This window comes from Musca domestica, unplaced genomic scaffold, assembly GCF_030504385.1.
Source record: "Musca domestica strain aabys unplaced genomic scaffold, Musca_domestica.polishedcontigs.V.1.1 6, whole genome shotgun sequence".
Classification (NCBI taxonomy): Eukaryota; Metazoa; Arthropoda; class Insecta; order Diptera; family Muscidae; genus Musca; species Musca domestica.
In genome coordinates, this window is record NW_026712363.1 from 22,631,435 (window position 1) to 22,647,987 (window position 16,553).

Consider the following 16,553-nt stretch of genomic DNA (forward strand, 5'->3'; position numbering starts at 1 on the left):
TTATAGAGCTCGGAATACCTTTGCCAAATTTTATCGAGATCGGCTAAGATTTGGATGTAGCTCCCAAATATCCTTAATCCGATTTCAGGTTTATTGTGCAAATAATGGCTAATATCAGCCCCAATGGAGCGAATTTCAGGACGAACTCGGCTCCGAAATATATTTTTTTAAATATAATCCTTCTCGAAGTGATATCATGCACTCTATAGTAATGTGATTTGGTATAAAAGCAAACATGCAAACCAAAATCAATTCAGAATTGGATATGCCTCTCATATATTAGTTAACTCTGAAATCAAATAATAACTAATATAAAGCCAAATGTTGACAGGTGATCTACTTCAAATAAATTCTTTTGTCAGGGGAGTGTAGGGTATGGTCGGCCCCGCCCGACTTTTGACGTTTCCTTACTGGTTTTTTATTGTACCGTGGATAAATGTACATTTGGGCGCCAACCTGTGTGGTTTTATATAATTCTTACAAAAAAATTTTTTCCGGTAACCCAAAAATTCATAAACGATAGGAAAGCATTTTTTTAACTGTAAAAAGTTTAACTCATTCAATTTGGGAAAGATCTATTTTCTTTCAGGATTCTTGTTTCTATTGAATGTTATTTAATAACCTTTTGCAATATTTGTAGGTTAGAGAGAACGTTCTGTCAGTACACATTACTGAGTAATATTTACTGGAAAACTGATTATACAGACCTATTATTCGAAAAACATATCAGAATATATTCACAAATTGGAAGAATTTGTCATCAGCATAAGCAACAACTTTTCTTTCCAGACCTCTAAATTTCTTGGGATAAACGAAATGTTTGTCGCTAGAAGACACAGCGATGCTAATAATACGTATTTCCATACCTACTTTAATTAAACACAACAGACTAAAATTTTTGCTATATATTTTTTTTATTGAACCGTAAACAAACTGAAATAAAACTTGTAAAAAACAAAAGTAAACATCAAAAAAAATGCATTTGCAAAATCTTTGACCTAATTCGTGCCGCTATGATGCAGATGATTCAAAATAATGTTGATTTTTTTTTGCTTTGTTTTCTTCTTTTTTATTTTCAATTTCAATTTTTTAAAAATAAACAATGCTGCTATATATAGTATATGTAGTATGTTTATATCAAGTGTATTGTCAAAAATCTATGTCTCGTGTTTAGTACTTTTTTTATTCTTTTGCATATTCCTTTTTATTTTGCAATTGTTACGCCGTAGTTTTTTTTTTTTAAAGACGACAGATGTTCCTTTCCCTCTTTATTTCTAGTATACAATGTACATATATAGGTTTATATAAATGTTGTTGTATTTATAGATAATTAATTAAAAAAAATAAACAAAAAAAAAAAGACTAACAATTAAATAAACATAACAAAACATAAACACAATATACAAAAAGTAGTATCTATTGTTATTATTCTTAATATGAAAAAATGTAAAGGAATATATAGTTTTAAATGAAAAGTTCTGTAATCAGCATATCAAAGGGAGAGAGAATATACTCGAGATTCCAATGCAATTCGTAAATTATAGCTAAATTGTTTGTTTGATTTTTTATTATTACTTTTTATAAATGAGAAAAACACAGCTTTAAAATGATTTCTTTCGATTTAAAATTATTGTTGGAATATTTTAATGTTTTTGTTTAAATATATTACTATATATTATTAACATATATAAATACAAACATGTAGGATATTTTAAAAACTTCTTGCTATTTCTTTCTTTTTTTGTTTGTAAATGTTTTTCTCAAAATAACTAAATTTTAAAACTTATATTGAGGGTGTTGTTGGATAGGTATTCGAGAGTGAATCGAGTTAATTGGGACATATATGGGGAGAGAGAGATACATTTATATCAAATTGTTTTATGGGTAAGCATTCTGCATTCATTCATTCCCAAACATACACACACTTGCACACTTATTAAGATTATTATTGTTGTTGCATATGAGATTTTGTATTGAGATTATAGATATTTGTATGTAGTTTGCTTTATATTCGCTTTATATTCTTGTTGTTGTTGTTAGTAATAGCCTTGGGCAAGAGTCTTCTTCATTATCATCGTATTGTTTATTGTTTCATGTATGGATATTCAATATCTCGTAACGGCACAAAAGTTTCCTTAATAGCTTGCGGCGAAGTCCAGCGCAAAATATAATGAGGACCACCAGCTTTGTCGTTGGTTCCTAATTGAAAAAGTGCAAAAGTTGAGTAAAAATGATTCAATTTTTCTTAAGACTATACCATACCCGACATACGACCACCACCGAAGGGTTGCTGGCCTACAATTGAGCCGGTTGATTTATCATTAATATAGAAGTTACCAGCTGCCATTTTGAATTCCTCTAGAGCATGTTTTAAGAATGATCTGAAATGACAAATTATTTTTTAATAAAATATTTTTCTTTTTGAGAAATTTACAAAACGGACTCAAATATTATGTTTTTAATAATAAATTCAAGGTATAAGCTTGCACAAATCTAATATAATAATGCCAGTACCCAGCTTACTTTTTATACCCTCTGCCATATGGCTAGAGAGGGTATATACCATTTGATACGGCCAAAACGTGCCTCATCGAAATAACGGTTTTAGACCCCAAATCCGTTTGAGGACATTTGGAGTCGATCTAGCGATGTCCTTCCGTCCGTCTGTCTGGCTGTCTGGCTGGTGAGCACAATAACTCTCGAAGGGAGTATCCAATTTGGTCCAAACTTGGTACATCGTAATATTATTGTCAAACTTAGATCGAGTTGGGAGATGGGCAGTATCGATCCACTGCTTCTGGTACCTCCCCCACAAAATGTCATCATTTTCAAAGAAAATAATTTACTGCACAGAAAAAGAAAGGGATAATTCGATTTCGCTCCAACTTTGCATATCCTAATATTTGAATCAGTGCTAGGTCTGGTGTTAGGATGGAATTTATCGGTCCACTACTTCTGGTACCTCCCCCACAAAGGGTTAAAATTTTGAATAACCATCCGGTTCTCTTCATATTTCACACATCCCATTATTTTTACAAGCAAAAGATCTGCTGTGAAGATCGGATATATCGGTCCACTCCTTCTGGTACCTCCCCCACAATAGGTCAGAATTTTGAATATTCATGAAACTCATAAAACCCGACATTAAAATCCGTTTCCATTCAGACTTGGTATATCTTAATATTTCCATCAACGCAAGATTTGTTATAAAGATTGTAGAGATCGGACCATTCCTTCTGGTACCTCCCCCACAGAGGGTTAAAATTTTGAATAACCAAAACGATCATAAAATCCGAAATAAGCATCCGGTTCTCTTCAAATAACACATATCACAATATATTTATTAACAAAAGGTCTGGTGGAAATATGGGATATATCGGCCCACTCTTTCTGCTACATCACCCACAAAGGGTCAATATTTTGAATATCCATGAAGCTCATCAAACACGACATAAAATCCGATCCATCAACACAAGATTTGTTATAAAGCTGGTAGAGATCTGACCATTCCTTCTGGTACCTCCCCCACAAAGGGTTAAAATTTTTAATAACCAAAACGATTATAAAATCTGAAATAAGAATCCGGTTCTCTTCATATTTCACACATCCCATTATTTCCACAAGCAAAAGATCAGCTGTAAAGATGGAATGTATCGGTCCACTCTTTCTGGTATGTCCCCCACAAAGGATTTAAAATTTTGAAAAACTAAACGCTCATAAAACGCGAAACAAGCATCCAAATCTCCTCAAACATTTTTGCTAACACAAAATCTGTTGTGAAGATGATAGATACCTGCCAACCCCTTCTGGTACTTTACCCACAAAGGGTCCCAGTTTCCGGCGATTCCTTACAACCTGCAATATCTTTATATTTCTCTTAACCAGAAATCTGATATGAATATGTAATTTATCGGAATTTATGATTTCGTATAAAATTGGATATAAATGTTCGATTTCCTCCAAATTTTACACATGCTAATATTTTTATCTGTATTAGATTAGTTGGAATATTTCGGTTCGTGATATATTTTACCTCACGCATATTTCCACATTTTTCCAAAAATTTGCACATATCTCATATAAAGTATAGGAAGTAGATGATATGGCTCGTTGAAATATTTATATCAGACAAAAGTAAGATACGAATCGGTCAATATTGGCCAAATGCTTTGGGACCTCTTTCATAAATGGTCAACAGAATAATCGTAACTCAAGGCTATACATGTGCAAAACCGACTGATACTATTTATCTTGTTTTCACCTGATTCTCGCCTGAACATGATAGAGGACAGTTCATAAAGACTTTTAATATTAAATTAGGCAGGGTCCTGCAAGATTGCTGGACTTTTGTTAAGAGCAGATTTAACCTAAGGGAACAGCGATTACATATCTTTAACCATGAGATTTCACAAAATTGAGACACTGAATCCAAGGAGGGATGAATGGAACGGAGTCAACCCACCTCTACCGGTATATACAGACAGATCAAACACGGAATAAGGCGGAGTCTTCTATAAGCAACTAGGAGTGGCCTACTCCTATAAGTTTTATGAAAAGTGCAGTGTTTTTCAAGCAGATATCTTTGCGATTAAAAATGCGACAGAATCGATTAAAACTATGGAGAATTAAATAACTGAATCGGTAACATTTTATGTAGATATTTAATCGGCACTTAAAGCTATTGAATCTTACAAAATCAATTTCGATGCAGTCTAGGGGTGCAGAACATTCCTGCGAAACCTGCACATTACTATCCGACTTTTCTGGCTAACTGGTCATAATAATAATTAAGGTAATGGAAAAACTAATAAATTAGAAAGGATGGACTCGCAGTCATTGACTCCAGGGCATTATAACTACTCTTCAGGGAGAAAGTCAAAACGAAAACTCATTGATACTTACTCATCTTGTGCGAATACAGCTCCAGTCAATGCAAATTGAGTTGATGTTGGCACTAGATCCATAGTTTTCTGCAAATCGGCATCTTTGTACACATAAACAGTTAAAACAGGTCCAAATATTTCTTCAGTCATTATTTTATCTTTGGGATCGGTTGTTTGGACTATGGTTGGATTAACGAAATAACCCTTGGCATCGGAATAAGTACCGCCGGCCAATATGGTTAGATTTGGACTATTTTTGGCATGTTCAATGTAGGAAGTAATACGTTTAAATGCTTTGTCATCGATGACGGCCGAGGTGAATGATGAGAAATCTTGAACATCACCAATTTTAAGTTTTGCTGCTTCAGCGACTAAACCATCTTTGATCTGGCAAAGAGAATAATTATTTCGCACCGAAAGGATGGGAAAAAACCGTAATTCACACTTACCTTGGGCCACAAAGATTCTGGAACATACATGCGCGAACAAGCCGAACACTTTTGACCGCAGAATTCAAATGCTGAACGTATAGTACCAGCTACTACGGTTTCAACATCGGCAGATGGATGTACAAAATGGAAATTTTTGCCACCACATTCTCCAATTAAACGGGGGAAATTAACATATTTATCAATATTGCTGCCCACTTGTTTCCAGAGGCGATTGAAGGTGCTGAAAGCGAAAGGAAATTGAAGATATAAGTAAATATAATTTTATTTGTGATTATAAAATTTTGATTATTCCCCATCGAAACCAAAACAAAAAAATGAACTTACGGTACTGAACCAGTAAAATTGATGCCAGCCAAATGTGGTGAAGCTGTAATGGTGTCACCGAAGACAGGACCATCGGCGGGTACAAAATTAACAACACCATCAGGAACACCGGCCTCACGCATAATATTGAAAATACGCCAGTTGGACAGTACTGCCGTATCAGAGGGTTTCCACAAAACAGCATTACCCTGAACGTGTGTAAAAAATGTAATTTTATTGCAATTTAAACTAATTTTAATGTCTAATTACCATTAAAGCAGGGGTATAGGCCAAATTGCCTCCAATGGCAGTAAAATTAAAGGGACTGACAGCAGCAATGAAACCATCAATACCACGATAACGCATGGAATTTTTGGTTACTTTGATATTTTCACTAATCGGTTGATATTTGGCGCATTCTTTCAAGAAGAAAGCATTCAATCTGAAAACAAGTAGTGAAATTAAAAAAATTAAGATCAAACTGTTCTTTTTTTTTCAAAACGAAAAAGAACCACACCTGATAAAATCAATTAGTTCTGCTGCCGAATCAATTTCAGCTTGTATTACAGTCTTTGCCTGACCCAACATTGTGGCTGCATTCAATTCCTGCCTATACTTGCCGGCCATCAAATCAGCTGCCTTTTCCCATATCTTCAGACGTTCACTTAGCGGTGTACGATCCCATTTGGGCTGGGTCTCAACGGCTGTCTTAATAGCACTCTGTATGGTCTTGCTATCGGCATAATAAAATTTAGCCAATTTATGTTGATGATTATGTGGCATCACCTGATGTACAACTTTGTCGGTGCGCACCTCTTTGCCACCAATGACAATTGGAATTTCTTCACATGTTGCGGCGGTACGCTTGAGTGCCTCCTCCAGAGTTTTGCGTTCAGCCGAACCTTTTTTATATTCGAGTATTGGTTCATTATAAGTTTCGAAATCTTTTAAATTAGTATCGGGTACAACGGAACTAATGCAGCGTGATTTTGTCATGAGATTATTTTGACTGAGTGCGCTTTTAATCAGGGTTACAGCCATTTTTGGCTTAACACCAGTTTGTGTTGTCGTACGTGCTAGATTTAACATGATGCTGTCTGTCTTGGGGTTCGTTTAAATTATATTTTGAGCTTAATTGTTAGTTTTGTTGAAATTCTGAAAGGATAAATTATTAATTAATTTTTTTCAAATAAATAATCTGTTTTAGTTTGTAAATCCTTTCGGGTAGTTGTGTTAAGATATTGTGTGAATTATAGAAATTAAATTAAGATTTTTAAATAACTATTTTTGCTGGAAAATGGGCTCGGGTTAAAGCCATTGAATTTCTAAAAGTGCAACAACTTACACCGCAACAGAACGAAAATAGACTCAAAAGAGTTGCTTCGCTTAGTCGAAAGTAGTGAACTGTCAAATTTGTCCAGCAGTTTGTAAACAAACAAAATGATCGTGTTTACTAGCCAAAGAGGTTAGCTGAAAATGTGCACTTTCGGTTGGCCACCAGAACTGAAGCGCCGGCCATGGTGATGGTGTGGCCGCCATAAAAGCCGATGGTCGCTCTCCGCTCGTATTAATAGACCGTGGCAGCAGAATAAATGCCGAATATTATAGCGAAAATATACTGAAGGGTGTATTAAAGCCTTGGGCACGCAAACATTTTGGCCGCAGACCTTGGACATTCCAACAGGACTCAGCACCATCGCACCCAGCACGCGCCACCCAAGACTGGTTACAAAATGAGTTTCCTCGCTTCATTTCCAGCGCACAATGACCACCAAAATCTCCGGATACCGATCCATTGGACTATTGTATATGGAGTGTTTTGGAAAGCAAGATTGACACTAAAAATACCAAAGTGTCGATCACCTCAAGCAAGTGCTTCGCCGGGAATGTGCCAAAATACCGCAGAGCAACATTCGGGCATTGTGTGACGGTTTCATTGGCCGTTTGAAGGCCATAATTCCTGGCAAAGGTGATCAATTCGAACAAACTTATTCTAAAATTTGATGCTATTTTCGACATTTTTTGCTTTTACTCAATAAAGTTTAAAAAAATTAAAAATTATGGCGTTTGACTTTGTTGCAGTTTTTTATATCACCCTGTATGTAATAATATATAACCGGCCTTTTCCCTATTGATTTTTTATTGATCTGTACACACAAATAAATGTCCATAACATATTCTAATAGAATAATTAAAATGAGATAAAAAAAATAATATTTTTGGAACCGATCTTCAGTTTTTTTGCAACCTCTTTTGTCCATAGGGTCTGCTAATGAATTAAAATAAAAATTAAAAGAATATTGAATAAAATTGAAATCATACCTTACGCGTGTATTTCAAAGATTGAAGAACAAATGGTCTCTTTTGAGATCAACAACAAGTCCAGTAATGACCCAAACAGTGCGAACACTGCAGCAGCAACCGATCTATTTAAGTGTTGTTTTTTACTCAATAAAGATTTGATGAGCATAGAAATGTATTAACAAAACGACATACACATATATATTTGCCAATATGTATATGTACATTCGTTCGTACATAAAATATGCTGGGACATACACTATATGTATGATGTATTGTTATATGAGGGCTCTGATGGAATTGTTTGGTATCAAAAAAGAAAACAATCGAAAAAAAAAGAACTTGTCATTGAAGTCAATTAACATTAAATGGCCAGTTTTAAAAAATTTAATCTATAGCATGAGGAAAAATATGGTACAGGTACATACACACTACCCCCCAGAGTGAAATTCGTGTGGGGCCACAGATTCTGGAAGTATTCAAACAAATCAAGATTAGAAGAAGACAAAATGGGAGCAATACATTTATTATGATGATAATAACTTAAAGAACGTATGATTTTTGATCTATTGAAGGCGAGAGCCTTCATAGATATCAAAAAAAAAAAAAAAATGAAAGAAAAATTAAAATATTTTGATTTTAAATCGCTGTTATGAGAATTTAAATTTAAGTGATACTTATGTAATAATGGAACTCATAAAAAAATTATATTAATTATAAAAAAAAATACAATTTTTATGGATTTTTCCTTTCATGTGGACATTAATTCTTTCGTACATTTTAGTTGAGTTTTAGCATATGTTTGCAAATTATTTTAATACAACAAAAGTAATATGTGTTGTGAGTTTAAAACATAAATAGGCACACACAAATGTACAAAACTAAGTATGTCTATACATACGCCAACATCTAGATATATAGACATACTTATTTGTATGGGTACAACAAGCGTTAACGTGAGCTATGATGCATTAATGTGGCTAAAGTTACAAAACAATAGCAAATGAAAAACAGATTCTTATGTCAGCTGGTTATATTAACCCATTGAGGTATATAAACCCAACAAAGAAGAATAATTTTCAACGAATTGAAAATTTTATTTTTATTTGTAGATTTCCATAGCCATCGTCAATTGAGGGTTAATAATAAGTAATTGTTCTACATTGACACAAATACAAATTGAGTGGAACACTTTGTTGGTGACCTTCATTTTTATGTCGTGTGTAAAATGAATAGGGTAAATCAAATTAAAAAGGTTTTTGGGTTGCTCTAATCTAACTCACACATTTGATGTTGAGAATATGAAAAATATGAGATATGCCGTTGGTCAAAAAGGTATAATCAAATTGAGAGTTAGATCTAATTTGCATTTTCATGTGTGAAGAACACTCATTGAGTTAATCCATATGTATGTATTTATCTAAAATTAACAAGTAAAAAAGGTGTAGGTTCGGCCGGGTCGATCTTTGAATACCCTCCACTATTTAAAATGATTTTGGCAATTTTCAAAAAAATTGAATCCGTTAAAAGTTCTGTTAAAATCTTAAAAATACCGAATGTAGCAGTGCAGAGACAATCTCCTGTCATAGACTGTAGCGTCCATTACGAACATCAAATACCAAACTTGAAACAATTCCGATGAATATTGTCGCTAAAATCATCAAAATACCGAATAACGTGAGGTGCCGTTATATTGGGGCTATACGAAGACGTGGACCTACACAGACAATTTTCTGTCATAGACTGTAGTTCCCATCAGAACTTCAAATACCATATATGTAACAATTGCAGTGAAATCATCCGCTAAAATCATCAAAGTACCGAATATCGGGAGGTACTATTATATGGAAGCTATACGAAAACGTGGAGATGCACAAACAATTTTCTGCACAAATAGGTTGTAGTACCCATTACGTACTTCAAATACCAAATCTGAAACATTTCCGGTGAATAATGCCGCTAAAATCATCAAAGTGCCGAATATCGGGATCTACCATTATATGGGGGCTATACCAAAACGTGGACCTACATGACCCATTTTCAATACCAAAAGTCCTGCAGACATAATACACATTTGAGTAAAATTTTATTAATCTACTTTATTTCTTTAGGAAGCTAGAGTGATTACCACCGACGGACGGACACCGCTAAATCGACATAGAATTTTATGATGCTCAAGAATATATATACTTTGTGGGGTCTAAAATGTATATTTCGAGTTGTTACAAACGGAATGACAAACTTAATATACCCTCCATATTGACAGCAGATCTCTAATTGACGGAAAAAATTTAGATATACCAAGTTGCAAAGAATCGTTGTTTGCCTATGTTTTTTTTGTTTGGCAAGTAATGAGTTAGAGAGGCGCAAGAAGGGGCGGGCCAAAAAGGATGTACCAGATCTTGCGTGAAATTTGAGGAAAATCGCATCCTTATTTCGTATGTGTTAGGGCAGCTCTCGATCTTCAGTTGCGATGGGAGGGGGATGGTCTCCTAATACAGTATTCACTCGACAGGGTGAGATGAAAAAACTGCAACCAACTTCAGACTGCTGTCATTTCTAAGCCACTCGTCCGACAGCTATAAAAATTATTCCAGTGACAACTCATTGTATTGTTTACAAGTTTGCAAAATCATTTTAGTGGGAATTTTCCAGAAAAAAAGTTATTCGTGATGAAATTCAAGCGTGATTTCTTTATATTTGGCTGGGAAACCACAAGTAGCTATCGTTAGACCACTCCAATGGTCGCTCTCCGCTCGTTTTAATCGACCGTGTCTTCAGAATAAATGCCGGAAAAAAAATCTCGAAAATATTTTGGAGGGTATATTAAAGCCTTGGGCACACAAACATATTGGCCTCAGAACTTGGACATTCCAAGAGGACTCAGCACCATCGCACTCTGCAGTGGTTACAAAATGAGGTTCCTCGCTTCATTTCCAGAGCACAATGGCCACTAAAACCTCCGGATACCAATCCGTTGGACTATTGTGTCTGAAGTATTTTGGAAAGCAAAGTTGGCACGAAAAAAATACCAAAGTGTCGATCACCTCAAGCAAGCGCTTCGCCGGTAATGGGCCAAAATTCCGCAGAGCAACATTCGGGCAGCGTGTGACTGGTTTCATTGGCCGTTTGAAGGCTATAATTCGTGCCAAAGGCGAACAATTCGAACAAATCTAAACTTATTCTAACATTTGATGCTATGTCCGACATTTATTGCTTTCATTCAATAAAATTAAAAAAAATGTAAAAATTATGACATTTGACTTTGGTGCAATTTTTTTATCTAACCCTGTATACCTTTTCCATTTGAACAATAGGAAAAGTGGACGATTTTTCTAAAAGAGGTGGTGAGTCATTTTAAGTTTTGCTGCCTAATTTTTGCCTCGATAAAATCCTACCCACAAGATAACTTTTTCTTGTGTCCACTTTCATTAGTAATTATTTTCACTACACACTTATGTGCTTCTAAATAATTAAACAGGATACTTTGTCTTCGAAGGACGAGTGTGCCTTGAGTGTTGTCTTAAAATGTTATCAAACAATTCTTTTTAGGGATTATATCTACAATGTATTCCAATAAAATACACTAAAATTCCAATAAAAATTAAATTCTCTTTAGATGTTTTTGAATAAAATTGACCCAGTGTTAGTGCACTTTTGCAATCAATATTTCTGGTGACTTAAAAACGGCGATCTCATTTAGCTGGTTTTTAAGATTTATTAGGTTGAAGTTAAGGCTCATGTCGATTTGAATGGTCAAAAAAAATATTAAAACATGGTTTATTAAATCCCATATTCGTGTTGACGTGTGTTGTGTTTTGTTATTAAGTAAAGGTAGGTAGATTTCTGTTGTCGTCTCTCCCCCTTTTAGAATTTTATGGACCACAAGTAGTTTTGAGAGCAACGATTTTTCACAACTGAAGAACCTGTTTTGTTTTTTTTGCAAATGTTTTACTTTTTATCTTCTGGGGCTTTATTATTTTTGTACTGCAAATCTCCATGCTATTTTAACATGTTCCTTTCAAAATACACCATTAAATTTTTGTATTGGAGAGGATATTACGCAATTTTGTTCAAGCCATTTTTAGTTGTTTTTTTTGGCCAGACCTCATTGATTCCTCCACTTTTGAAAATCTTTCAAAACTCTTGGACATTTTTTCACTTGGCAATAATAACTTGAATTTAAAAAAAGTGTTTACTCGGCAAACTTTCTTTGCACTTACGTTGGAAATTTACTTTGCCTATGTTTTTTCCAAATTTATTTTTTTTTCTTTCAGAAATGTATGTTTGCTGTAAAATGTTCTTTAATTTTCTGCTGGTACTGATGCACTCACATCAACACACTCACTAGTACTCACTTGTTTTGGGGGACATGCAACCGTCAACACTCTCTTAGAAGTGAATTTCGACTATTTCCATTTATTTTGAATTGTAATTTTTGTGTGCTTTGTATCTCCCCATTTGTCAATTTGTTTTGCTGTTTTGCAGTGCGCGCGCGTCGTTCAAGCCACCACCACCAATCACTCTCATTTTTATCCATTATTTTTTATATATTGTTCTGGTTCTCTTTCTCTCAAGTTTTGTTTGTATGTCAAAGTTTTTGGATACGGTGCGAATCGCAAAAGGGGGTTTATTTATCACAAATGTCACGTTTCAAACAGAGATGGGAATAACAGAATTGTGTATGATTAAGTCAGGTGAGAAATTTGCTTGATGTATGAGAAGTTATGTAATGTAGTTACATTTTAAATATTATTTTATATGATGCCCCTATTATATGCTATTATGTTAAAACATATACATAATTATTGTATTCAAAACTAGCAGCGTTACTTTCGACATACCTACACAAATATTCAACTTTCCTACTATGGTAAAACGTTTGTACGTCTGTATTACCCAAATTCGCCAGTATAATATCTTAAAATCTACAGCCAGGTCCATATTTTAAAATCTACCAAAATGTTAAATATCGTGGTAAAATTAAGAAAGTAGAGTCATGTTATCATTACACATTTGACAGCATTTTATTGTCAAAATTTATGTTTATAATTTCATTGTATTTATACAAATAAGAGATGGGAACCTTTTCTATGCAGTGAAATTTGACAAGGTAAGCTACAGAAACCGGAAATATAGCACGTTTTTAAAAAGGAAACAATTTAAAACTATTGCTCTGTTCCAGAATTTAAAAATGTTATAACAATAACCGATTTTTATACCCTACAACACTATGTGTTGGGGGTATTATAAGTTTGATTGGGCCAAAATTTATGTAACACCTCGAAATATTGGTTTCCCATATAGGAAAGTATATATGGATCTTCCTAGCTCGCCGAGCTGAGTCGATCTAGCTATGTATGTCCGTCCGTCTGTCCGTCTGTCCATGTTAATTTGTAATCACGCTACAGGTCGCAATTATGGCCCGATCTTCACGAAATTTAGAATGTAGGTGGGGTTAAGGTCAGAATAGAACCCTATTTCTTTTGGAGATGATCGCATAATATTTAGGGGTTGAAATGGACCAAAAACTGAAAAAATCCTGATTTTGCAGTTGCACTACAGGGCCTCAATTCTTGTTCTATGAAAATGTGAAATGAAAACTTTTATAAAGGAAAGAAATGTCAAATGAAAAATTTTATAAAGGAAATATTTTTCATTTCATATTTTCATAGAACAAGAATCCAGCCCCAGGTCGCAATTATAGACCAATCGACGCGGAATTTCGCATGTAGCTAGAGTTTAGGTCGGGGAAGAAGCCTACCAATTTGCCTACCAATTAGACCATATCTTTTGTATTGAAAAAAATTCAAAATTTTTCATTAAACCGCGAATATTTTAAATCCCGGCGAAATCACAAAGCCATGACAAGGTTACCTCTGATCTTTACATTGATGTTAACATCCATCAAATCGGATATATAGCAAAATATGTGCGTTATATGTGTCTATCAAAGAAGATATGCTTGAAAGATCTTTTATATGTCGAGAACGGCTCAACTGATTTCGACAGTTCTCATTAATTCAAAATGGCCTTTTGGCAGGAAAGAAAAAACGTCTAAAAAAATTGCATAAAAATATCTCTCTAAAGATGAAAATATTGATTTTGTAATATTTTCTCATATTTTTTCAATTTTGTCATATTTTCATTTTGAATTAAACATTTGGTAATATTTCTACAGCTAACAAAACTAAGTAGTTAGGATATCATATACAGATCGCATTTATGGCCCGATCTTTACGAAATTTTGCCTGGGTATAAGATGAGGGTCAGAATAGAAGCCTATTATTTTTGGAGATGATCGCAATATAGTTAGGGGTTGAAATGGACCAAAAAATTGCAAAATTGTCAGCAGGTCGTAATTATCGCCCAATTCTCACGCACATTTGAATGGGGGTTACCGAACATTGCAAAAGCGAAGCAGTTTTGGATGGCCATCCAAAAATATTCAATGTGTGAAATAGTTTGCCAACTTTTGTAGACAAAATAGGAAAATGTCTATTCCAGCGACTTTTTGGAGAATTCACAAATACAGAAAAGACGCACATCTGACTATTTCGTTAACGCTGATTTCATGGAAGAATATAGTCAAATGTCTGTATCTCATATAGATGCGTTTCAGTCAAAAATCAATAATAATTGTTAATCTTTTGCCACTTCTGAGAGATTATAGGTCTTTGGGAAATATTGGTTCCAGATCTAGGAAGACCATTTACGTGCAACATCTACCAATAAATTGGAAATGAACAAATTCGTTTAAGTTGCTATTATTCGAAAATTAGAGAACGAAACCTGATGGTTTTCTTTTATTATTTGTCACAATATCTTGTGGAATTCTTTCGAGTATCTCGCCTATATAAACTGTATCGTTTATTATAGTGTTGTAGGGTATTCAACTGTCGGCCCCGCTCGACTGTAGCCTTTGCTTACTTGTTTCCTTTGTGCTATCGAAATAAATGCACAAGTAGTAAATACAGGTTCTGAACAGAGCATGTTTGTTGGAATTTGTGGATGAAACAATATTTTCTCGAGTTACAATTCGATTTTGTGTAGAAAATCACCAAAATTATATCGAAAAATTTGCAAATGTTCTGTTCCAAAACCGGCAAGAACCAATAATACAACAAAAATGTAAGGTAGTGCTATCAGCTGATTCAAATTTCTTTCTAAGCGCGCCCGACTTCTGCCAATTGTTTGCATGTATTTATTGTTTTGAGAAACAAAAACAATATGCTTTCAAAATCAATGATTGAAAGAAACGTATATAGCGGGGTGCTTCTTAAAGATATTAACCAGTTTTGCTATGGAGTTGAAAGATTAAAAAATTTGGAACAGATTTTTGAAAGAAAAATCCTGGCATTTCATTCATCTTTCGCGCTATTGGCTCAATTAGCAACTAGTTACATATAATTTTGAATTATTCTGACAGGATGTCGGCATATCCTCAAGGTTGTATTTCTGTAGTTTTACGAAGCTGTTCTACCTCCTTATTGTACCATGCAGGAATCGACTATTTTTCAAGTTGTTTCGAAATTATAAAGGAAAAATTGGATATCGTAGCGGAAATTTTTAGAATCATTGAAGGTTCTGGAACATAGCAAGTGTGTTTGCCAAAGGCAATTCAGATCATATATTAGGTCTGTCTGAATACATTTCTTGCAAGTTTGAATTGAAGGTTCTGGAACACAGCAAGTGTGTTTGCCAAAGGCAATTCAGTTCATATATTAGGTCTGTCTGAATACATTTCTTGCAAGTTTATTACTGTATAATAGTTTATTACTGTATAATTCGCACTGAGTAATATTTTCCAGTAAGAATTTGCAAACTCTCAGTAAATCAAATGTCAAAATTGATCTCCACACTCTCTCTCTCTCTTTTAAAACTACACATCGTGTTAGAGTCATATGTAAATTAGCCCAAAAGACCTAAAAAGTGTTTCAACATTATGTAGATTAACGTGGAAAACATGACTTTACATGCACATTTATTTGAAATGTAAATGATACAAATGATACTCCAGGTCGCTTGATATGAACTTTAGAATTAAAATCGCTGGTACTTACAGTTCCTTTGCTACCTTGTGATTAGGGAGCAGTGCTATTAAGTGAAGAATAGTACTTTTTCAGAGAGTGACTTTGTTGAGATATATTATGTCCCTTAATCCACCATTTCAGGGTTTCAATATTCCCACGGTTACTACTAAGTAGAAACAGCAAACGGAAGAATGACCATATGTTGATATACAGGAAAATCTTCGTAGAAATTTAAGTGCCCTTAAGCATAGCAAAGACGGTTTTTGCATGGAAAGCTCATATTTTTCCTTAGGCCGTTCGGAATGATATTTTTGGCTACTTTGGTGATCTGTTGTGTGCTGAAAAAGTTCTCATTTACGTTGTTGCGAAAAGACTGAAGACTACACAATTGTGTGGTCCACAAGGTTAATCAGATCGGCGTTCAATCTTACCCGACACCGTGACCATTCACAATCATCCATAATCGTCATACGGTGCCGGGTGTGGAATTCCTGTAAGGCAGGTGTTAATTGAGTTCCTAAAAAAATATGTATCCCAGCATTGTGAAACTTCCTGTTTAATAATTTGTTGCTGACAGTTTC

General features: G+C 34.4%; 1 protein-coding gene across 2 annotated transcripts; it reads right to left on the bottom strand.

The window, feature by feature from the left end:
• Positions 1 to 1,042: 1,042 nt before the first annotated feature.
• On the bottom strand, positions 1,043 to 12,455 carry LOC101889545 (delta-1-pyrroline-5-carboxylate dehydrogenase, mitochondrial). 2 transcript variants are annotated; one of them, XM_005187561.4, is made up of 8 exons: positions 12,298 to 12,455; positions 6,156 to 6,793; positions 5,909 to 6,080; positions 5,660 to 5,847; positions 5,333 to 5,555; positions 4,903 to 5,270; positions 2,263 to 2,381; positions 1,043 to 2,199 (listed from the first exon to the last, which is right to left on the bottom strand). In XM_005187561.4, the coding sequence occupies exons 2-8, from the start codon at positions 6,725 to 6,727 to the stop codon at positions 2,084 to 2,086; spliced, it is 1,758 nt and encodes a 585-aa protein (XP_005187618.1). In that variant the 5' UTR covers positions 6,728 to 6,793; positions 12,298 to 12,455; the 3' UTR covers positions 1,043 to 2,083. The 2 variants fall into 2 exon arrangements, with proteins under 2 accessions (XP_005187618.1, XP_005187617.1); XM_005187560.4 differs by lacking the exon at positions 12,298 to 12,455 and adding an exon at positions 12,163 to 12,297.
• Positions 12,456 to 16,553: the final 4,098 nt, after the last annotated feature.

Coding starts and splice junctions, on each gene's coding strand:
- LOC101889545 (XM_005187561.4), bottom strand. CDS start 6,727: ATGTTAAATCTAGCACGTACGACAACACAAACTGGTGTTAAGCCAAAA. Junction 5,556..5,659: donor AATTTTACTGGTTCAGTACC/GTAAGTTCATTT, acceptor TTTCGCTTTCAG/CACCTTCAATCGCCTCTGGA. Junction 2,200..2,262: donor CGGTGGTGGTCGTATGTCGG/GTATGGTATAGT, acceptor TTTTTCAATTAG/GAACCAACGACAAAGCTGGT.